This window comes from Melanotaenia boesemani, chromosome 13, assembly GCF_017639745.1.
Source record: "Melanotaenia boesemani isolate fMelBoe1 chromosome 13, fMelBoe1.pri, whole genome shotgun sequence".
Classification (NCBI taxonomy): domain Eukaryota; kingdom Metazoa; phylum Chordata; class Actinopteri; order Atheriniformes; family Melanotaeniidae; genus Melanotaenia; species Melanotaenia boesemani.
This window is the reverse complement of record NC_055694.1, coordinates 35,288,119-35,310,858: the sequence shown is the minus strand read 5'-3', so window position 1 is coordinate 35,310,858 and position 22,740 is coordinate 35,288,119. Positions and strand designations below refer to the sequence as shown.

Genomic DNA, 22,740 nt, shown 5'->3' with positions numbered 1-22,740 from the left:
GCAGCTGGAGACACTTCATCCCATTACAATGAAGAGGGAGGATCTAAACAGAGCGCCGTGACTCACTGTGTTTATTTGTACGCTCTGCTCACATCATTGAGCTCAGGACATGACAACAGGAGGACAATTATCTGTAGGCTCATCTAAAAGTGTTGAGTCTTTGACCATCGCTTTACTTTTATTTGTTACAAACATTTCTGCTGCTTTCCTGCAACGTTTTGGATGAAAAGGTTAAAATGCTGTTTACGTGTTGTGTTTTAGTTGTATTTCCATTTATTTTTTACATGAACAGGACCGTCTTACATCAGCTGGGATATCGTCTCATTTTGAACTCTGACTCCTGAATAAAATAGAAATCATATTGTGGAAGAACTTGTGATATCTGAAGATATCTAATCGAATCCACTGAATCAATATAATCTCCTGAAAGGGAGAACGGAGAGTAGAGGTTTGCACACCTGTTGGCGTCTAAAAGTAACATGACTGAAAGGACTCTGACTGACTTGCTTGCAAAGACACTTATACACCGATGAGGTGAATAAGATGCTCCTTTTCTGTTGGGGATAAATGATCTAGCCAGTCTGTGGATGACTTAATGACTAAGACTCCTTTTCCAAAAGAAAAGAGACATCATATGCCTGAAAACCAGAGAGGAAGAACCCAGAAGAGGAAGTGGGATGATGTACTTCCTGTATCGTCGCTCTGCCCACCCCTCTGTGCGTCTCCACTCTACCTTTGCTAAAGTAGCTCTTGCGGAGGACGTCCAGGTGCTTGGGCCTGTCCTCAATGGTGAAGTATCGCTGATGGTGGATGTCAGGGGCCCGGAGAAACTCTCTGGGGCCGGCTGGCTTCACCTGCTCTGCTTTCAGGGCGATGGCTTGCTCCAGCAGACCCAGGTTCCCTCGGGTCATGTCAAACATCTCCGACTCGTCGGTCACGTCGGTGGAACGCTGCGACAGGCTGTCCTCGTCATCCCGCTCCATGTCTCCGTCCATGTCCATGTCCAACTCTCTCTCCTCTGACTTATCTGATCGCACTTCGATGATGTCGGGGGAGGCCGAGGATGAGGCCTTGTGGATGTTGTAGTTATCCCCTCTGGGCATGGGGAAGTAGTCCTCGAATGGACTGGCCCTGTGGGAGCTGTAGCTTAGAGAAGGGCTGGTCTTGTAGTTTTGAAGTGAGCTAGGTTTATGTGTGTCATATCTGTCCAGCGGACTGGCTCTGTTGGTGTTGTGGTTCTGGACTGGACTTGTCTGGTGTGAGTTGTGGTCCTCCAGCGGACTGGCCCTGTGGTCTTCAGTCTTGATGTGTGTTCCCTGAGCTGCTGCTGTGCTGGTGATGGTGCGGACGGCAGTTGGCACGTCAGATATGGAGAGAGCGTGGCCCCTGTGCTCCTCTTCATCCTCCTCGTCTTCTTGCCTCTGCTGCACTGACACAATGATCTCTTCCACATCCTCTTCACATTTGATGTGTCCATGGCGGATCCCGTGGGCCTGATACTCCGGGCTCTCGTGGTTGCTGCAGTCTTCGTGCTCCTGTTGCTCATCCTCCACGTCGGCTGCCTCCCTCTGCAGAACAGATGACTCCTCCAGCACTTGAACTCTGTGTGCCACCTCCTGTTCCCCTTCACTCCTGCCCCCCTCCTGCTCATCTTCTACTCCTTCACCCTGTTCAGCTGCCACGCCGACATCTTCAGTCTCCATAGCAACAGTCGGCTGAGTGGCCATGCTTCCAGTGATGCTGTTGGAGACTCGGCCCAGGTGGAGGAGCGAGTTGGCCACCTCCTCGGTGCTCTGTGAGGGAGACTCCTCGGCTGCAGGTGACGCTGGTTCGAGCTCGGACTCCACCATCACACACTCTTCCTCTGTGGAGACAAAGATGAAGATGTGACACAGGAAAGAGTGAGTCAGGCAGTGAGCTAAAGCTGCTGTCAGCACATCTCTATCATGGCTTGCATCACCTCGCTGCCTCTGAAGTCATCCGCTGTGAACTGGAAACAAAATGGTGACAACCTGCTGTGACAAATCTGTGGATGTAAAGCAACTTGTAGAAGCAGAGAGAAACTCAGAGTCCTGGAGGCATAAAAACTCCGTCTGTCTGCTGCTGGATCAACACCAACGATCATTTCTACAACTTCACTGGTCAGTTCCTTTATTTGAGATCCCTTTTTAAAAAGGTGTGATGGAGCTTATTTCCAGCTGGAGTAAGACTCTTTCTACAAATGACAAACTGTGCCATGTACATCAAATTACACAAAAGCAGCTGTTTCCGCCTCCACTGCTAACATGACCGACGTGTGACATGCTACACGCCTTTCTGAGACCTCTGTACCTCCGATATTATCAAAACTTCAGCCCCCCGTGACTTAATGTTCTACAGTTAAAAACCTCCACGTCTTGATGCCACTAATTTGTAAAAGTAACAAACAAAACAAAAAAAAAATCAACTTTTTTTATTTTATTTGTTTTTAGTGACGTAATAGGGCTGTAAGGTGGTTAGCACCGCAGCCACACAGCAAGAAGGTCGCTGGTTCGAGCCCCGGCTGAGGGGAGGGAGGAACAGCGGCCTTTCTGTGTGGAGTCTGCATGTTCTCCCTGTGTGGGTTCTCTCCGGGTTCTCCGGCTTCGTGCCACCGTCCACAGACGTGGTAGGCTAACCGGTTGTTTGTCTCTGTGTCGACCCTGCGATGGATGGGTTACCTGCCCAGGTGAACTTGCCTCTCACTGCTAAATGCTGGGTTAGGCTCCAGCTTCCCCGGGACCCTTAATGGACAAATTTTATTTTATTTCAGTCTTTTTTTCTTGGTTTTTTTTTTTGTTTTATCTGTTTTTATTTTGTTTTTATATAATTAAAAATAAATTCAGGTCAAGGCCTCCAACATTATTCTTATGATTATTATTACTTGTGAAAATTTGAATGATATTATTCATGCTCTATATATATCAAATTCATAATTCTCTTCAATAGTTATATAACTCAGTAAATACCTCTTCAGGCAAAAACATATTTTTAAATTAAATTAAATTAAATTAAATCTTTTAAAACTTTTCCAGATATTTAAAATTTTATGTAGAATGGAGAAAACCATCATCTGCACCTTTCCCACCTTTCTGACGTGGCTCCTCCTCGTCCTTCTGCTCCGCCTCCTCTTCTTGTCCGTTTGTCTGCCCGTCCTGTGTAAGGTACTCCTCTTCCTCTACCCCTGCATCCTTCTCCTCTTCCTCCTTTGCTGTCCCCTTGGCCTCCTCAGCTTTCTCTCCATCCTTGTCTCCTTCGGCCTCGCTGCTGGCGTCGCTCTCTGCGCTGAAGCCCTCGTCCAGGGCCAGTTTCAGGGGGTGGGACTTCCTCTTGGAGGCAGGCCTCTCTGGTTCCTGTTCTTGCTCCTGCTCGGCCTCTGCTTCCTCCAGACGGCGCTTTCTTGCTATGGGGCAACCCAATAGGCTTGTGAGAGAAAAGAGTGGGACAAAAAGGCAGATTCACTAATATTAGAAGCTCACTCAGACACGTCCAATCAAACCTTATTCACCTCTTCAGGCTCATGGAAGGATGGAGGGTGTGTTTTGGCATGAAGAAGCAGGATGAGTCAACACATATGGCCTGAGGGGGGCGCCATGCTTGCTCACTCAGACATCACAACCAATCTCAGCCAATTGAGTGGAACGTTTAATGAACAACTTGCATGGAGAGGCGGGCGGGTGAAGCAGCGGAGGGTGAAATCCAATAAACTCCCTCTTATTCTCACCTGTGAGATGCCGAGGGAGGCTGAGGGACGATCTATAAACAAAGTGCATCTGAAATTGCCTGCTGAACCAATACACATGTAAACAGATAGCTAATATCTTCCCTTCAATAAAGAGGAGTCACAAGCCACTGAGCTGCCCCGAGTCTCTCAGAGTCTCTGAGGGCGACGGCACAGGCGACGACGGGAGGGGAAGGAAGCTGGAGCCAAACCTGAAGATCACATCTCACAGTTTCAGGGCTAACATTTGAAGCTCTGGGAGTTTGTCAGAACTCAAAAGCAGCTATTCTCACTGGAATACAGTTAATTAGAATTATTCTGGCAAAGGAGCTTTTTCTTAGTTTGTTTTCATCGTTAAACCTCACACCATTTAAACTTGTGACATTAATTTAAGGTCATTTCTGTTCATGGCTGGCTGTAAGGGAATTCTAAGGCTAGCATTCAGGAAACAAGGCCAGTTTCGAGGCTTGAAAGCTAATTAAGCCACAGAAGAAAGAAGACATTCATAAAGTAGTCAAATAAAATAATCCTCATTAAAAAGGGGAATTAAAATCACTTTTTTGTGTAACAGGAGCTGCAGTCTCAGTCGGACGTTAAGAGAGTTTTAACAGCCAGCTGTGATCATTTCATCAAGCTGAACAAAAGGAAACGAGAGCAGAAACATTAGCAGCCCTGTTAGCCCCACTTTTACATCTGAAGTGATCGAGCTTTGCTGCGTCCGTAATTAGCATATTAGTATTCTTAAAGCTCATTAATTGAGATGTTATGTATCGTTTGTTTTTCATGTGAACCTCACATGGGACGGCAGCATGTCGTGGCTGGAAGCAGTGACTCACTGGAGTCTTGTTTCCGTCTGTTCTCTCTCTGACTGGTTTTCCTCTGCTTGTTTGAGGATACGCCTCTAATGTGACAACATGAAGGACTACAACTACTCTGTAGTCTACAGACTGTGCTACACCGCCATGCTGATCACTCTTCTAAGGTAATTAGACTACTGTGTTTTCTTTTGATTGACCTGCAGACATCCACCCTACTGAGATTGAACCTTACAGCGACATCTCTCTCTTTGCCTACATGTTGCCAGTCTCACACCCTTCATGTGATTATGATCAGTAAACTTGCGCTTCAGTCATGGGAAACGGGAACTGTGCCCACTCTTCCAGCCCCGAGTGCAGGACCAACAGTGAAAATGAACATTTTCACCCAGATGTTGTGTTGCAGTTGGTGCAGATTAAAACCCTGACGGCTGTATAATATCACAGAGGACGAACTGCCCATACAGCGGTAGATACAGCAGGGAATTTTCACATTATCAGAGGATCCTAATTAGTAATAATTTAGTCCCACAACTATTTTGTTTTATGCATGATCCTAACTGGGCTTCATGGAAATATAAACGAAGATAAGAGAGAGCGCCCTGAAGCATCTTTCACATTGGGAATTTTTCTTTTCATTTCTGAATTAGCAACCTCAATAACCACAAATAAAAGTATCTAAGGTGCTTTTGGCAGAACTGTTTAAACATCTGTAGTTTTGGTTTTGCAGACTCGTTTGAACTCGCGCTTTGCATCAAACTATCAGGCGAACAGTGAAGTAAAGAACGAGTCACAGCCCTGTTTTCTCCATCCATACTGTTGCCTGGTAATACCCCTCTAAAAGACATTTCCTGCATCAAGCTTTAGCCTGCCCCTTGCATGCATCTTAGAGATGCTAAAGGCTCTAATACAGCTAAATCTCATGCCTGTGGAACGAGAGCCGGTTGCTTGTTTTCACTTTGAGGATTTTGTTATGACACACCCAAACTAACAGCTTCCCCTGACTCATCGCTGGTACATCTGGTATTGATCTGCGTATTTAATAGTCTGCATGAACCTGAATGATTCCTTTAAAAGCACAAAGCAGGCGCTGTGGGGCAGAGAGGGCAAGGAGGACAGACAGAAGAAGGACAGACAGAGGGTGGGGTTTTAATCTGCCCTACCTTCTGTGTCGTGAGTATCTCCCACTGATATGGCCGGAGCCATTGCATCCAGGGGTGGGGCAGCTGGATGAAATGGATGGAGGTTAGAGATATGTTTAAGACACAGAAATGCATTTTAGTCCCTGTGCTGCAGCAATGATAACCACAAGCAGTAAAAAGAAAATTAAGATAAACAAAACAAAGCAAAGACAAGCACACATGTCACACAGATGCACATGCACAAAGATATGCAGCCTGTCCAGCAGACGCACGAATGCAGGCGGCAACAAGCTGAGGGAAACAGAGCGCTGTACGTCGTGCATCAACCCTGGCCTATATCCTGTTACTATGAGCGATACGGATCAGCCGAGACCTGCTGTAATTTCCCCTGCTCTGCTCTATTCACCAGTCATCATCATCATCATCATCATCAGGCCTCGCTCTTTCCCTCCCTCCCTCCCTCTTTTCTCTTCTGTCTCTGCTTTGATTCAGGTTGCTATGACCCCTCAGGATGGCTCATTTCAATTCTCATTAACTTCCCCCAGCAATTGCCCTTTATTACTCCAATTATCCTTATTATTAATTTTGCTTATTAAAAAAATGCTGCATTTGCATTTTAAATGAGGTGCTCCCTGGCTCTTCCTTCTATTTCTCTACCTTAGTCCCAGCATCTAAATCTTCGTTTTTAGAGTGCTGAGTACAGATCAATGCTCTGAGGTGAAGTGTGACAAAATGAGAGAAGATGAAAAAAATCATTTAGCAGGAGGGAAGGGAAAGAGGACAAGTGGCCTGCTGGCTCTGAAAGCTGTTGCCTGGGTGGGAAACTATGAGGAGGAGTAGGTACTGCCAAAAGAGGAAAAAACCTAAATAATTGCCCTTCACCATCCTCTGTACCCTTCTATCATATGGCAAAAAGATCATATGCCCATTTCATTGCAACTACTGTATGTGTCCATAGCAGGAAATAGCAAAAGGCCGCCAGAAATCGATAGCAGCCTGTTGGAGCCACTGAAGAAGTGCTGACGGTAAGGAATAAAAACGAATAATATACAGCATCATCTAAAAAGCACAGATGGAGAATCTGCGAGTGCTGGGGAGGCTGCACGGTGGTGCACATAAAAGAACTTTATGAAAGGGATTTGCACAAAGATGAAGGTGTTTTCTTACCTCAGCTCTTGTCCTACAAGCTCAATAGGAACTGAAAGAAAGGGGGAGAGAAAAGAGGGGGGACAAAGGTGAATGACTGCTCAGAGCACAACACTGCTAAAAGAAACCCAGATCAATAAATCACAAATGCATATGAATCCCATGTGAGTTTCCTCATAGAGGCTTGCACACTGCTGACTGCATGATCAGGAGGAAAAAACACACCTACAGTCTCCTGAGTTTACACACACGCACGCGAGTGCACATGCATATCTGCATGCAAACCAAATGCAAAACAAACAGGAGTGTAAGGTTTAGTGTGCAGAAACATACTGAATAAATAACACACACACACACACAGAGGAAAAGCCTAAATCAGCTGAACTGCAGATTGCTGCTCAGAAAAAAGTGACAATTATATGCAGACTTCAGCAATAGAAGATTAATTGTTACACTTTAGTTATCATAACTGGGAAAATGAAATGAAAAGGAAAACTGAAAGCACTTCTTTCAGGGACAACTTATAGTAATTGCCTTCAAAACATAAATCAAGCTCTGTTCACAAAACAACATGCACCGCTCCGGCTGCTCTGGGCATCGATTGGGAGTTGAGCGATAGAACGAGTCTGGAGAAAGATCCTATTTTCATTTAGAGCAAAATGAGAAAACAATACCATCCTGGAGAATTCAGTTTGGGCTCCCATATCAGAAGCATTAATCACATGTCAGAAAAACCCCGAGTATCAGGATACTCCAAGAGCAGGAAAATAAACCATGACACACACAGCTGGTGCGTTTGTGTGTGTGTGTTTGTGTGGGGCATCTCAGTTTCTCAGTCTTTCATCATGCAGTTGGGATGAACGGACGTCTCCATGCGTGCTGTCTCGCTTCTAAACATCAAACACACACATGCTTGTGCACAAAAACACACAAAGAAGACAAAAGTATAAATATGAGCACACTCTCATTCAACAACACACCACGAATCACAGCACACACACACACGATTTTTATAACGAGCACAGCCACAGTTTCTGTAACAGCGTCTGTTAGAGTAGAAGTGTAAGACTTGGTTAGACGGTAGAAGTGTGCAGAGGTCTGAAGTAGGGCTGCAACGATTAGTCGAAACTACAGAGTGAGACATCGTCTTCTAATCCTATCTCTGCTGAAAGTTGCTTAATGCACACGCGCAAAGAGGGAAAAAAAATACAAAGTGAGACATCGTCTTCTTTTTTTTTTTATCTCTGCTGAGAGTTGCACATGCGCAATAAGTCCGCCAGGGGAAAAATATGGTGGCGGACCAGGGAGAAAAACCGCGGCGGAGAATGTTAAAAGTCTGGGAAAACTTCACGTTAAACTTACAAAATAAATTAAATACATGTGAGATTTGTAAAGCGGACCTTGTGTACCACGGAAGTACGTCTGCAATGCTCGAACATTTAAAGAGGAGGAACGTCACACTTACATAACAACCTCATGTAAGATTTCAAAGCTGAAAGTGAAATAAGATCCATTTATAATAATCATAAGATACAGAATCCGATTGGTCGACTAGTCGTTTTAATAGTCGGCGGATAATCGACCATCAGAATAGTCATTAGTTGCAGCCCTAGTCTGAAGCCGTCCCCCCATATTTTGTTCCCTGGAGGCAAAACTCTTGTGATCTTTGAAAGCAAAGGTTCTCCAGAAGATCTGAAGTTCTTTTATTATTCATCCTGACCCTGACCGAGGAGGGCGCCGATGAACCGGCATCGCTGGAGCACCGGGTGGAGGGAGCGTGGGTCGCTGGGCAGTTTCCTACAAGCAACGTGTCAAAAATGCACGTTTGTTCATGTTTATTTTGTTGCATCTACAAAAATGACAAACAGGAAGATGCAATTCTGCATCAACCAAACAGCTGTTTGCCAAAAACACGGCGTGGCGTGGAGATAGTGTTTAAGAAAATCAGAGACTGGATGAACGGAGGGAAAAAGGAAATTTGGTAGATCCAAACATGGCAGATGACCCACGAGTTTAAAGGTCAGAAAGTTACGTAATGCGACTTTAAGAGGTTAAAAAAAACTGAACATGGACTGGAATAAAAAATGAATTCAAGAAAACACAGAAAGACATTCATAAAGCCAGAATAAGTACTTCTCAGGACCACTTTAAAAGAGTAAAAGCAGGAGACTTGGCGCAGTATCAGAAGGCGCTTCTTGCCGTTTATCTGACCTGGGTATTTATCTGCTCTCATTGGGCCCAAAATGACATTTTAGTCCAGTTTGAGGCCTCTTTTCCAAACTTTGTAATTATTATTCTTTAGACCAGATTACAGATATGAGTAATTTTATTCCCTTGTAAGCTGATTATCAACCATTGTTGCTAGTGATTGTCAGCTTCAGAATTCAAACCTTTAAGGCTAATAAGATATGTTCTTTCACAGCTTTCTTGCTCATTAATAAATGATTTGATGAAAATTTATTCAAACTCAGTGGTTAAACTGAGTTGCTAAAGACCGAGCTGCTGCTACTGTGCTAAGCTTAGCCCTTAGCACATAACTGTGGTTTTTGAATGGTTAAATGGTTTACCATGGTGTGATTTCATGTTATTAAAATGAATTAAACATTTTTAGTGCTTTAATCATAAACTTCCTATCAGATGGATACGGCCTCCTCGTCTCTTGAGTCTGCATTTTTTCTAACGGCCAGTAGAGGGCGACTCCTCGGCCACAAGTACAGAAAAAGTTTCGGTAGGTAAAAGACAAAAAGCTCTCACTTGATTTATTGCCTCAGTACATATTTGCCTGCTGGGCTTTGACTCCTCATCACTTCTTTCCTTTCTTGGAAAGATCAGTGCAGCTTTTTAAGGCCAGGCTTCGAGGCCATCTTTGTAAACGAAAGGTCAGCATTTTCAGGACAAAAACAGCCAGAATGACTTGAGGTGCAGCCTTAAACCAAGCAAACAGTGACTCTGCTGTGGCTTCGTCCATCTTTTAGAGAGTTTTAGGCTTCATCTTCTAGTTCACCTGCTGACTTTGATTCTGACAAAGTTTATATCTGGAGTTCAGATATGTGTCATTTTCATTTCTACAAATAGTAAACATAAGCAGTTCTACATCTAAAAACAGAGACGTAATGAACCAGTTGAACTGATGCTTGCATGTGAATGTGAGCAGCTACAGATGGAGAGACGTTCCCACCACTCACCTCTGATTCCTTTGGACCGAGTGCGAGTTCGTTTGTCGTCGCCCTCCACACTCATCTGTGATAAAAGAAAGCGATAGAAGAGCAAGAGGAGGCGAAAATGGAGCAAATAATAGAGGAAATAAAGGGAAAAGAGAAGAGGAGGAGGAAGAGAGAAACCATCAGTGGTTATTTCTCAATGTTCTCACTATATTCCACCACACATCCAGTTCATTGTCCTCATCTTCCTCTGCTTCAGAACAGCAGCTATAATAAGCCTGTTCAGGATGTTCCCTTTGAAACACACCAAAGCTAACGCTGACGCACAGACACCATCATGTCTTTTATTCTCCCCTCTTTCCTCCCTGGCTGTGCTCTGTCCCCACACACAGCCCAAAACACACTTAAACAAACTGACAAACATCATGTTCAGTTCATAAAAATGATTTACAAGAAAAACAAACTGTTGTTAAAGCTACTTCCCTCCCCAGCCTCGCTCCCCACACACCTCCCATCACTCCCCACCGTGATTCCCGCTTCTGAGTGGTCCTCATGATTGTAGTCTGTGTGGAGGCTAGAGGCGGGGCCGGCGCGGGGCCGTGGCCCCGTGAGCAGCGGGCCTGGCAATCATCACCAGGCTGAATGTAATAATAAAGCAAAAACACATAAAAGCCGCGGTAATAACCCTTTTAAGGAGAGGAGTGTGTGTGTGTGTTGAACTCGCTGCTTACTCCTGGCTCAGCTTTTAAGCCACAAAGAAGCAGGTGTTAACCCCACCGCCTAACACACGTGCACACACGCGCACACGCCGCGGCCACACCTCCTCGGCTGCACAGTGAAGCGATCACATGCTTCCTGGACACAATGGAGCCATTAGCTTTGATTACTGGACTTATGTATATACATATAAACGCACACACACACCCCTGATCTCCCTCGCTCTATTTGTCCGCCCACTCTTTCTTCCCTCTGTTAACTCCCCATCTACCCCCCTTTTATCCTTCTTGTTGCCGAAACTCCCTCCGCCATGCCCGGCCACTTAGCCGCTTTGTTGCCTCTCTATAGTCTAGCTGGCACCATCTCAGTGGGTTCAAACATGGGTCCCTGTTTCTACTCGTCTTTTTCTCTCCCCGCGCTCTTTATTTGGCAGTGCCCCCTTCCTGCTAATAGACTGCTCATGAAAAGAAGGGAAGAAAGTGGGATGAGAGGAGGATGAAACCCACTGTTGTTGTTCTTGTTAAGGGCTTTTCTTCCCTCCACTCCCGACGAGTGTGCGCTTCATTCATTAGTGTTTAGTGTTTGGCCGGAGGTACAGGTGCAGCACCTGCCCCTCCCTTCCTGAGGGAGCGTCCACCGCCTTGGCCCGCTCCTCGCTGCCTCTCACCCCTCCAGCCTCCACTCGTATAAGAAGTTCGAGCAACAGGCAGCAGCTTTGTGCATCGTCTGAAGGGAGCAGTTGACTCCTTCTGTGTGGGAAGAGGAGGCGACGAGAGCTCAGAGGCCATTTCCTCACACAACTGTCCGATGTGTGGAAGATGGAACAGGAGGAGTAGAAGATCTCCTGAAGTGCTTCTACTTCACTTCAGTCTTTATTTATTTTATTTATTTTTTTGCTTATAGAAAATAGTGCATTTCATTCCACTAAATTTTCTTAACAACCACGATACAGGGGCATTACAGATTATTCACACACACACACACACACACACACACACACGGTCTATGAAGAACAGCAAAGCAGAGAAAGTTTGCTTCAGCTTCACACATGGGACTCAGACTGTGGTGAGACCAGGTTTAGGGGTGAGGGCTTTCATCAACGCGTGTTCTGTGTTGGGTATGTTAGATTTTTAGGCCATTATGGTGCAATATGTAGATGCCATCACTCGGTTCTAGTGTGTGTATCTACTGGATGTTCAGCATTTTCTCTGGTTGTGTTTGACCTGCACAGCACCGAGGGCTCTGCTAAGTGATGAAGTCAGCTAAAAATGTCTTCCAGCTTTCATTTAAAGACTTTGAATAACATGTGCTGGGGTGTTCGTTACATGAATTTATGATAGAAGGACCAGACATGCAAGCTTTCATACACCTTCGGGTTTTATTTCCAACCAGATGTAAGCCTGCAACTCAATGACACCCTGGCAGGCTGGAAGGATCCCTGTAAAGACCAACACACTTTCCTATTCAGTTTTATACTGTTAATACTACTAATATAAAGAGGGCAGTCAGTATTATACATACAGTTGGTTATCTGGATCATACAAACTCCACCTGGTTTATTACCACACAATGTTTAAAGTTAGCAGGAACTTACAATTAAAGTTTAATTACCTTTAAACATGCAAAACCTTTTCAGCCAGAGAGGCAGGGGATCATTTCTGAGGAAACACAAAATTTTAAAATGCAGAAATTTTTTTTTGTGTCTGTTTGTGGGTAAAACTGTGGAACAGACTGGGGGAGGAACATTATTATTATTATCTCATAACTCCACTATTGTAATTAAACACTATAAACGTATAGATTATATAAACGCTGTTTGGGTTATAATTTCTACATTGCTGTTGATTTTTTTTTTTTTTTTTTAGATTTTTGCCTGTATGTTGAAATCAACTCAGCTGATTCTACAGCTGATCAGGAGCCAGGTTAAACACGGACCAGGGACGTGCGCGCGTTCACGCTTAAGAGCCCCTAGTGGCCACGACTGGTACTACACTTCAAGACATTGACTTCAACCACATTACTAAATACAGTCTATAAATAACACCTACATGCTCAGTTTTAGCCAAATAACACGATGCATAGAGCAAGTTCACTTTTAGATATCAGTTTGTTTTTTACTGGTAATCTTTACTTATTTTAGAGATTGTTTGTTTTGCTGCTAAAAGCCACTAAATGATGGAAAGCACACATCAGCCTCTCAAGCTGACAAAAAAAAAAAAACACAAAGAACCCCCACAAAAAACAAGAAAAAAAAGATGACCACAGGAAATTATTCTGGGTTTAATATATGTCTCTGCATTCTGTCTTTTGTGAAACGACAAACTGTAATTATTCAAAACAATCTCTTTGCCTGATTAGAAGAGGTGATGAAGGCTAAAAGTCCACGAATTAAATGCTAACACGGCTTAAACAGACATACAAAAACTGTTTCCAAACCATTTCAGCTGCATGAATGTAACCATGGACAAAAGGAGATGATGTGTGTTAATATGACGCACACATTCCTCGTTCTTATTTTCCTTTCCTCCTTACATTAACTGTCGTTGGATGAATCAAAACCTGGACTGTAAAGGGCTCCTGTTGCTTTCATGTTTTTGTAACCATAGCTACGTACATTTGAATAGGTATGCATGTCTCAGTTCTCCTCTTATTCCTGCCCTTTTTCTCAATTTGAGCTCATTAAATTTGTATGAACACAAAGTCGCTGCAAATGAATCCAGATGCAGACAGGCAGGTGTTCTCCTGGTCTGTGTGAGCGCTTTCAAACAGTCTTTTTCAGCTTATGTGCAAAGCTTCTCTACGTTACTGTCTTTTAATCAGACACCATGAAAGGTACATACATGTGGACCGCTAGACTCTGTGGAAACAGAAGGAAAACAAGGAGATGGTGAAGAAGGTTGCTCATAGGGTTGAAGACCAGCTGCACAAATGTGGCAGCATGTGTGTGTGTGTCTACGTCATGAGCTTAAACGAGTGTGAAATGTGAGGAACTGCAGGCGAGGAAGAGCAGGAAGAAGACGCAGCTCGTACCTGCAGGCTATGTGCTTCTTCTGGTGCAGGAAGCTCCATGTAAATGTCTGGCTGGGGGCAACCACTTCAGAGAGAAGGTCACCTCCGTCCCGCGGTGCACAGAAACAACTTTTATTCATTCTCAGGTTTACAAGAGTGGATGAGGACAGGAAGGGGTGTCATGGAGAGCGGAGTCGGAGCGGAGTGGAGCCTTCCACAGTTCCACCTTAAGGATTCACACCAGCAAGACAGTGGAAAGAGGAAGGACAGAGGACCACATCATGGGTCATGCGTGTGTCTGCCATTTCCAGGCTGAGTCATCCTCATTGCTCTTCTTAAATCCAAAAATCCTTCCAGATTTAATCTTCGCTCCATTTCAGCCGTTTACTTCCAGTCTAGAACGATGAGGGTTTCATAACCAGGCCCGACGGTCAGAGGCCGCTTCACATGATGTAGTGTCGGGAAGCAGAGCCTCTCGCTCCACAGCTCGCTCGGTGGCAGAAATCAAACCCAATCAATAAAAGTCATCTCTTCAGATGAACCTGAGCCATCAGGGGGAAGCAAAACTACTTTTACTGAGCCCAAGGGAAAACACCCCACCCCTCCCTCCTTCAATCTGCCTTCAGTCCCCCATCAGTTCACTAGAAAAGGGATCAGGTGTTGGATGGATGGAAAACGTGGGTCAGAGCCGGAGAAGATGAGGAAGAGGAGGCGGTGCTCTGCTCTGCTGATAACACAGAATATCATGGACAAAAAAGTATGAGCAGCTCAAGGACATCCTTTTGAGTTCCTTCTTTTATTGTGTTTGAACAGAAAAAAAAAGTCCTGTGAAGTGAACTCAGCAGCGGGAAAACGCTGAGCTGGGCCGTGCTGAGCTTAACTAAACTGAGCCGAGGCGAGGGGGTGGGCAGGGCCGGGCCGGGAGATCTGATGGGCTGCTTGATTCATGTTTCTCCGTCCGGCACAGCCGTCAACACCACCCCCACACTGCAACACACACCTCCCCCTCCGCCTCTGCCTCATCCCACTTTCCCCGCTGAGTTAGGGATTGGGGAAATGCCCAGGAAGCAGAATTAGGTTGGAAGGGGCGTTGTGGATGTGGTGAGAGATGAAGGTGAAGAGGAGGAAAGGGGGGAGGCTTGTCACTCACCATGATTGGTCGACGGCTCTGCAGTCTCTGTGAGGCCTGACAGCGGCTGCTGGTCCTCTCGCCTCGTGTCCACCGCTGGTTCACCAGCTCACCCCGAAACTCATTTTCTAACAACAGAAAGGGGGAACAAAGATGAAGGTGGGACGGGGGGGGGGGATAATCAGCATCAGCACCAACGAATGGGGCAGCATTGTAGATAAGGGAGGAAGAGAGGTGGGGGAAGGTTGAAGCACTGGAGCATGCTGCAGACACTCCTTTATTAACTAAAAGAGGAGGATATATGTTCCACACACACACACACGCACGCGCACACACACACACACACACACACACACAGGCACGGCTAAGTGGCCCAGCTGGGGTCCCTGTCAGTTTGCTATTAGAATCAATCAAATTTGTGAATTTTTATCGAGCTTTTCCAGCGCGTGTATGAGCGAATGAGGTGAGTGGGGGGTGAAGAATGGTCAGTAAATAATGAATCATACATAAATCAAACCTCCTTCCCTCTCCTCTCTTTTTTCATCAAGGTAACAGCTCTTCATCCCATCTTTCTGATGACAACCCAGGAGAAACAGACCCTTACACATCTCTTCCTAACACCGCTGGAGTTGTCTAACAGCCGAGCTTCATCATCATCTTCAGGTTCAGGAGGGATGTGTATCCTGCTGCCTGCAGGGCTGAACTTTTTTTCCCCCCAACTAGTGCAGCTTTAAGACACTCCACCTCGCGAGCGGACGCCACTCCCTCTCCCCATCGCCGTGTTCAAACACTGCTGAGCTGGTGCGGTGAAATCTGATTCTTTCTCAGATATATATATATATATATATATATATATATATATATATATATATATAAATATATATATGTGTGTGTGTGTGTGTGTGTGTGTTCCATCTCTACCCTCTGGCTGTCACCTTCCTGCGACTCGCGCATCTTTGCAGCAGAACGATGTGAAAGAGGAACTGCCCTTGAGTTTACTCCTCTAAGTGCACAAGCCTGCCTTTTCCTGTCCTCAGGAACATCTTAGAGCAAATAAAACTCAAACAGAGCAGGGTTGGGGTCACAGCTCAGGATTTACTGGAATATCTTTATTGTGACAATCCTAGCGAATCTAAAATTTAACAAGATTGCGAAGAGGGTGCAAATCCCTGACCTTTTTTTTTAAGTGAAGATGAATCTCCCAGCCTCATTTCCTCCTGTTTACTGTATTTACCTTCTTATGTTTTGTGCTTTCCGGATCTCCCTCGTCTCCTCCCCACTCATCCTGTGTGTGAACCCACAGCACACAGTGGTGAAAATAAAAAGTCAAGAGGGGGAGTAAAAATCCACCACACCTTCCCTACTTCACCCAACACATGCAGAAACCTGGCCAAAGCTCAGCCAGCACTCTACAAAATGCTTGTTTATCAACTTTCATCCCCCTCTGTGAAAAAGTGATTACAGCAGCAGTACTGTTGGCCTGCATCTCCGTCTCTGTCTCAGCTATCTCTGTCTCCACATACACAAACACACAACCTCAGATCTCTTACTTCCCCCCTCTTCTTTCAGAGGGAAGTGAGCATCCGTCCTGGGTTGTTAGTTTGGGGGCCAAGAAGCTGAAAGCCTTTCTTAAATGCCAAATATATAACAGCTCTCTATTAGGACATGTAGCCTCGGGCCGTGTCGGCGTCCTCGCTCTGCCCAGTCCTGAGCCGCCGCGCCGCTACCAACACAAAACACACGTGGACATTTTGAACAAGTCTGTTTTAATGGATAAAAAGATGGCTGGCGTATAATCCTTCCCTCTTCACTTTCATTTGTTGTTTCATCTGCATTCTTCAAACTAAATTGAGCCTGGCCCACTCAGGATATCTGCTCTCTTATTGTTTGATCACATGCTGCTAATTCCCAGCTAAAAGACACACAGCTTGTTATTTCAGCAGCCACCATTGGAGGAATACAAGACAATTAGCTATCCACCGGGGCTTGGTTCATCAGAGCTGAGGGTGGGTGGAGCGATGAATAAGAAATGAGTGTTTCTCTCCTGCCAGGACTCTGCCTTTTAACATGAGAAGCTTTTTCTTGTTTTCTGCAAAGGAAAACACTAAATAAATGACTAAATCAATACATTTAGCCTGAACGATGATACAAAAAAAGCTTTTAAGAGAAAACAAACTTTAGGATGAAGTAATGCTATTACAGGACTGCAGCTTACTGTACTGGGACAATAGAGCAAAGAGGCCTAAATCCACAGTTAGATTAAATACCAGGGTGTACTGTCTGTAACAGTATTAGTGCACATGCAGGCCAGCTGTACACCCCTGGTCCTGTTAAGCAGGATTTACTGACAACTTAGAGTGATTACAAGGAGCCAGCCGAAGAGACAGGCAGTACAGTCCCATCACTTTTTTGTTTGTTTATTGAAGGAAAGCAGGATGTGAAAACTAGAGAAAAATAGTTTGTGATGTGAGTTTTTACCCAATCTGAAGGTTGAATTGAGGGACAAACTGGCAGATGCCTGCGCTTATCAGTTACGTGATGGGAGTTTAAGGGTAGAGGGGGTGTGAAAGGGAAGCAGCACCATGGTAACCAGCTTCAGGAGGAAGTCCCCTGAGGGCCACCCTGACCCCAGCATCAGAGAAACAACACAAATGTGACAGCGCTGCAGTTAAAACACAACCCTGACCGTAGGACGCACACCTGAAAGACCTTGAGTCTGTGAAGATGCGAAACACATCTGATGATGTTTGACTTGCTTTTTAATTAATTTCCTTTCTCTTTTTTAAATCCGCCTCTCTTTAAACATCAGGCATGCAATTCATTATATCCAGGCTTGCGTTTTAAATGCCTTACTCTCCGTTGAAAGCCCAGCCGACCCTGACCTTTGCTTAGATTTCTGATAGGCTTTGAATGACAACAGTGCAATTTGGCCCCAGCTGCTCCTCCAGCATGTTTATTGCACTCCCTCCTCTGGCACCTGCTGTCCTCACCATCGGCTATTCAGCCCTTCACAAACAGAGACTTCCTCCAATCACAATAACCAAAAAGAAGACACACACACACACACACACACAGAGGAGCAACTTCATATCAGAGCCTGCTCACACTCAACACCGCCGTTATGGCCTCCGCTGGCAGCAGAAGGCACCAATAACCTAATTCTCTAATCCCCTGAAACTAGGCTGCATTTTACAGAAACATACACAGAAGAAAAACAAAAGGTATTTTATCATTTCTGCCTGTGATGCATTAAATCTTCAGCTCGGTATTTATTCCATACCGGCCAACAAAAGACAGATTTAAAGTGGCTCAACTCAGCTGCTCAGCTTCAAATCCAACATTTAAAAGCTGGTTAAAGTCAGTGAGACACATTATACAGACAAACATCCCCAAAAAGAAAACAAATGCGCAGTTTGATGTGGTTTCTGCACCTTGAGGCTTTTTCAACTGGAAAAGGGCGAGTAGTAAAGTTTAAAGGTTACCTGTTTACAACCCTGAAAGACTTGCTAACATGTCAACTAGCAGCTGAAGTTTCTAAGAGCTGAAGCGGCATTCAGAGGTTTGAGGATGGAGAGGGTAACTTAGCGAGCCGGTGACATAACACACTCCACCTATCATCATCCTTCATCTCTTTCCTCCATCTTAGGACGCAGGTGCTTTGACAAACCGATCCGCGCGCACGGAGCACATTACGTGGCCATCTAAGCAAAGCAAGAAGGTGGGTGAGGAAGAGGAGGAGAGGATGGGTGGAGGGGTGAATTGAAGGGAAAGAAACAACGCACAAGCATAACCCTTTCAGGGTTTATTTCCAGCGGCTTCTGAGGAGTTTTTATTTATTTAGTTATTTATTTCATCTGCGCTACTAAAGGCGGCTGACATTTAAAGACAGCGTCTCTGTTTTTTGCTGCAGAGGATCAAATGGCCAACCCCTCCCTCCCTCGTGCCTCTCACTCCATCCTTCCTTCCATCCATCCATCCATCTGTCCGTGCATCCACACGCACACACGGGAGTCCTGCTCAAACGCCCACCGTAGCATCGCGATCTCCCGCCGGTAGAAGACGGAGGGGAGCTGCGGTGCGACGAGCACAGCCAGCGAGCTCATTTATTCCTGGAGATACAGAAGGTGAAACTAGAGGACAGACAAGTGGCTGCACTTCAGCTGCGACCCGGTCCGCTGAGAGAGCGGAGATGCACAGTAATGTCCATTTTTACTGAGCATGTCTCCTTCAGCCCCACACACAGCTGATGAACTATCCGAGAGGAAGTGGGTGAACACGCATCCACCGAGGTTCCGAGAAAGCGCCATAACTGCTTTTTTCCACTTATAATAAAGGGCACCGGTGTGAACACAGACAACATTCAAAGGCTAAAAAAGCAGCATCTTCTCTGTTCTTACTGATTACAGTTGGATGAAGGTGTAGATCAAGTTAAAGACTGTACATGTGTGGAGGAATAATCAACTTAAACTGTTGGAGATCGCAGTAAGTTTTAATCCATAGCCCAGTGGACGAGCCGGATTATTTCTTTTTAAAAGAAACATGTCGGGAGGAAATGAAAATCCACGCGATGTTTTAGATTATTAAAATAACTCAGAGAAATACCAAAGTTGTGCGAAAAAGAAAAGGAAAAGGGATAATCGGATAATCCCAGATCAATGGTAACAGATCTATTTAAAAATCAAAACATGCGCGTTTTTTTGTTTTTTCCACTGGTTACCTGTTTATCCGGTAATATTTCCTGCGTCCTTGCTTCGCTCCGAGAGTTGCAGCTCGCTGTCAAGTTTTATAAAATAAAAAGAAATCCCGAGTAAAGGTTTGTTTTAGAAAACGATCATCTATCCCGTCCCAAACGTCCAGATGTGATAAAGAAGAGGAGCGGCGGCCTCTCCTACGCAGCGCCTCGGCGCACGGACCCGCATCCAGGCGCTAAGATGGACTTGTTTGTAAGCAAAAACATGGCTTCATTTGCCTTTGTCAGCGAGGAAAAAAAGAAGGAAAAAAAAAACGTAATATTGACTTACCTTTCCCTCATGAGCCATTGTACCACCCCCCACCTCCCTCCATCCCATCCCCTCTCCACTCCCCCCGAACCCCCACAACTCCTCCCTCCGCCCTTTGCCATGACATCACGGAAGCTGTAGTAAAACCTCCAGCATCAGATGGGCAGGGCTTGAGCCCCCCCCCCCCCCCCCCCCCCCCCCTCCTGTCTCTACTACACACTAACTGTGCACACCCGCGCACGTACACACCCCTCATCCTCTCTGACTTTCTCCCTCGCGCTATCTCTCTGTTAAACAAACAAATCATCTGATTTTACCAACTAGATTCTGGCAGCTTCAAGCGGCGATTTTAAATTTTAAAAACACAAAAACAAGTTTCCTCACTTCCTTTTTTCTTTTAACTCAGTCCATCAGCATTTTTCCCTGCGCATGCACCAGACAGAGCACATACTCTTTCATCCCCTGACAACTTCTGTGGAGGTTACAACCACTGTCATCTTCCCCACGGCGTCCCACCCCTGCTCACCCTTCAGAGTGGTACCGTCCAATAATTCATTCAGGGGAACTTTTTTCTTTTTTCTTTTCTTGGGCTAAAATTGATGTAGTAGTTGTGTGCAGAGTCTGTGTGCGCGCGCTCCGCTGACAGCATCTGATAACACCTGCGTATGGGAAGCAGGAGTTTAACGACATATCCAGGCAGGCCTCCAAAATTATTTATGTTCAGGTAGAAATGAGAGCTGCGCAGTCTCAGTTTGAATAATCTCTTTAAGCAAACAGGCGCCGGAGTTTTTGAGAGGAGATCACTGTCAGCATCAGATCTCTCTTTTTTTAAAATAGTTTCCAAAGTGCCGCCAGTTCCAAACAAAAAACAGACAAGTGCAACTTGGAGTCACTCCTAAATGTTGCTCACACCCTGGTTTGCTTTGCTGTTTTGAAACCATTAGTGGAAATGACAACCATTCATTACAAGCCATTTGAGAATAGTCCCCACAAATGCCATCCTTTATCTGCTGTCTCCACGCCGCGCACGCAGGGAATATTCAAAAAGCCCAACCTTCAGCTTTCAGAAATTCTATTAAATTCTTATCTCTTTGCAGCAGGCTCTTTTTGTGCAATCCCATTGTTATGCATTGGAGCTGAAATCAATCACCGGCCGTGCGCGCCGCCATCAGTATGATTTCAGACTGTGTGCGCGGAGAGAGAAAGGATTCACAACAGCAGCAACAACAGTGTCGACAATCGAATAAACAAAAGACGGGAAAGAAGCAGGAACGGGGAAAAACCTCTGATCCAAAGAAGAGGTGGACCCGTGTGGAAAGTTGAGCCTGCGGGTCAGGTGCGCGCTGCGAGGCCCCGCGAGGCTCTGCGCTGATAGAGGAGACAGAACGCGGCTGTTTGAACACAAAGCTGCTAAATACAGTCAAACTGTTTGTGTCTAGGACTGTGATTTCAGGACGGTGGACAGCTCCAACACGCGGCGCGAGCGCGTGTTCAGGACTCTGGACAGCTCCGATCCGGACTGCGCGGCTTTGCGGAGACAACAAAGGCCTTTGTTCTGCCCATCTGAGGAAAATCAAGTTTAATGGCGCCCGAACAAAACTCCTGGCTGTGAAAGTTGTCTTCCTTTTTAAATTAAAACTAAAATGCAGGAAATGTATTTCCTTTGTTGCTCAAGTAATAAAAACAACTTAATAAAGTTAGTCCTATAGACAGGAAACCAAATTAAAACAATCTAAACTGTTTAGAAGCTTAAACTCTGAGAGCCAATAAATCAATAAAAGTTGGGGTGAACGTAAATAAAAAGTGAGCTGTGGATGAGGGCCGAGCCGGCCGATCAGCTGGGAATACTTTCCTCTGTTGCTCTTAAGTCTGTGAGGATGCAGATGGCGCAGAGGCCTGCAGCGCTGCAGCAGTTGCATGGTGGGTACGGAGGCCGCGAGCAGCCAGTATAAATATTACATGGGGGCAGCAGCTGACTGGGCGCTGAGGTTGGGACCGGGGGAGGCCCCTATAGACCCTCGACAGATGGAACAAGCCGACAGACTAACACACACAAAAAGTTTTTAATAAGCCCGCAGCTTGGCATTGTCCCCGTGGTACCGGGCCCACACGGTCCCCGAGGGGACCAACTGTCCTTTGTCTGGGCGGTTTTCGGATTTCTTACAAAAAAGGCCAGTAAAGTTTCTTTTCTCTCTTAAACTCGGCAGAAGTTGACATGCAGCCTGGATGTGTTTATGGAAGTTTTAAAGTTGGAGCTGGTGATTAGACAGAGCTGTAAGCCGCTTTTAATCCTGCGCGGCCACATTTTCTCTAAAAGCTTTTTATTTTCGTCCACATAACTCCACAGATTAAACTTCCTCTTTATTTTCATAAAAAAGATGTTCAAAAGCTAATTTTAAAGGAACACACTTAAACACAGACGCTTCATTCATAAAGACGAAGAAATTCGTAGATGCCGAAACATAAAGTTCATCTTTAAAAGTTTTAAAAGCTAAAACCTGAAGACAAGCGAGCGGTACGAACCTAGAAAAGTGCGGCACAGCTTCATGTTTGCGGTCCTGCTCCTCTCAGTCTCTCTTCCTCTCAGTCCGCAGCCACCGCCAAGTGCTGCCGGCAAGTTTTACTCAAAGTTGGCCAAACTTTACCTCAACTTCCCTCCGGAGTTCAGCAGGTCCGCGTGGGCGGGACCAGCGGCTTGACTGACACTCACACACAGCCAATAGGAAGCGGGGAAGGCCTCCTGCTCCCAGGAACTGCAGCCAATCAGGCTCCTCGAGTCTCAGCTTTCAACAACAAAAGCCCAGAGCAGCAACAAAGAGCATCTGCTGCTCCCGGCAACTTCTCACACTCACTAAGCTCCCCCTGCAATCTGATTTAAAGCA

General features: G+C 45.5%; 1 protein-coding gene across 5 annotated transcripts in view; it reads right to left on the bottom strand.

Moving 5' to 3' along the window:
* Positions 1-22,493, bottom strand: part of myt1b (myelin transcription factor 1b) — a 41,130-nt gene extending 18,637 nt beyond the window's left edge. For all 5 annotated transcript variants that reach the window (XM_042003220.1, XM_042003223.1, XM_042003222.1 and 2 more), the window contains exons 1-7: positions 22,382-22,493; positions 14,880-14,986; positions 10,028-10,082; positions 6,864-6,894; positions 5,718-5,780; positions 3,098-3,441; positions 734-1,864 (exon numbers count right to left, since the gene is read on the bottom strand). In XM_042003220.1, coding sequence (XP_041859154.1) covers positions 734-1,864; positions 3,098-3,441; positions 5,718-5,780; positions 6,864-6,894; positions 10,028-10,082; positions 14,880-14,986; positions 22,382-22,406 — 1,756 coding nt within the window. In that variant the 5' untranslated portion in view covers positions 22,407-22,493. The remainder of the gene's footprint in view (positions 1-733; positions 1,865-3,097; positions 3,442-5,717; positions 5,781-6,863; positions 6,895-10,027; positions 10,083-14,879; positions 14,987-22,381) is intronic.
* Positions 22,494-22,740: the final 247 nt, after the last annotated feature.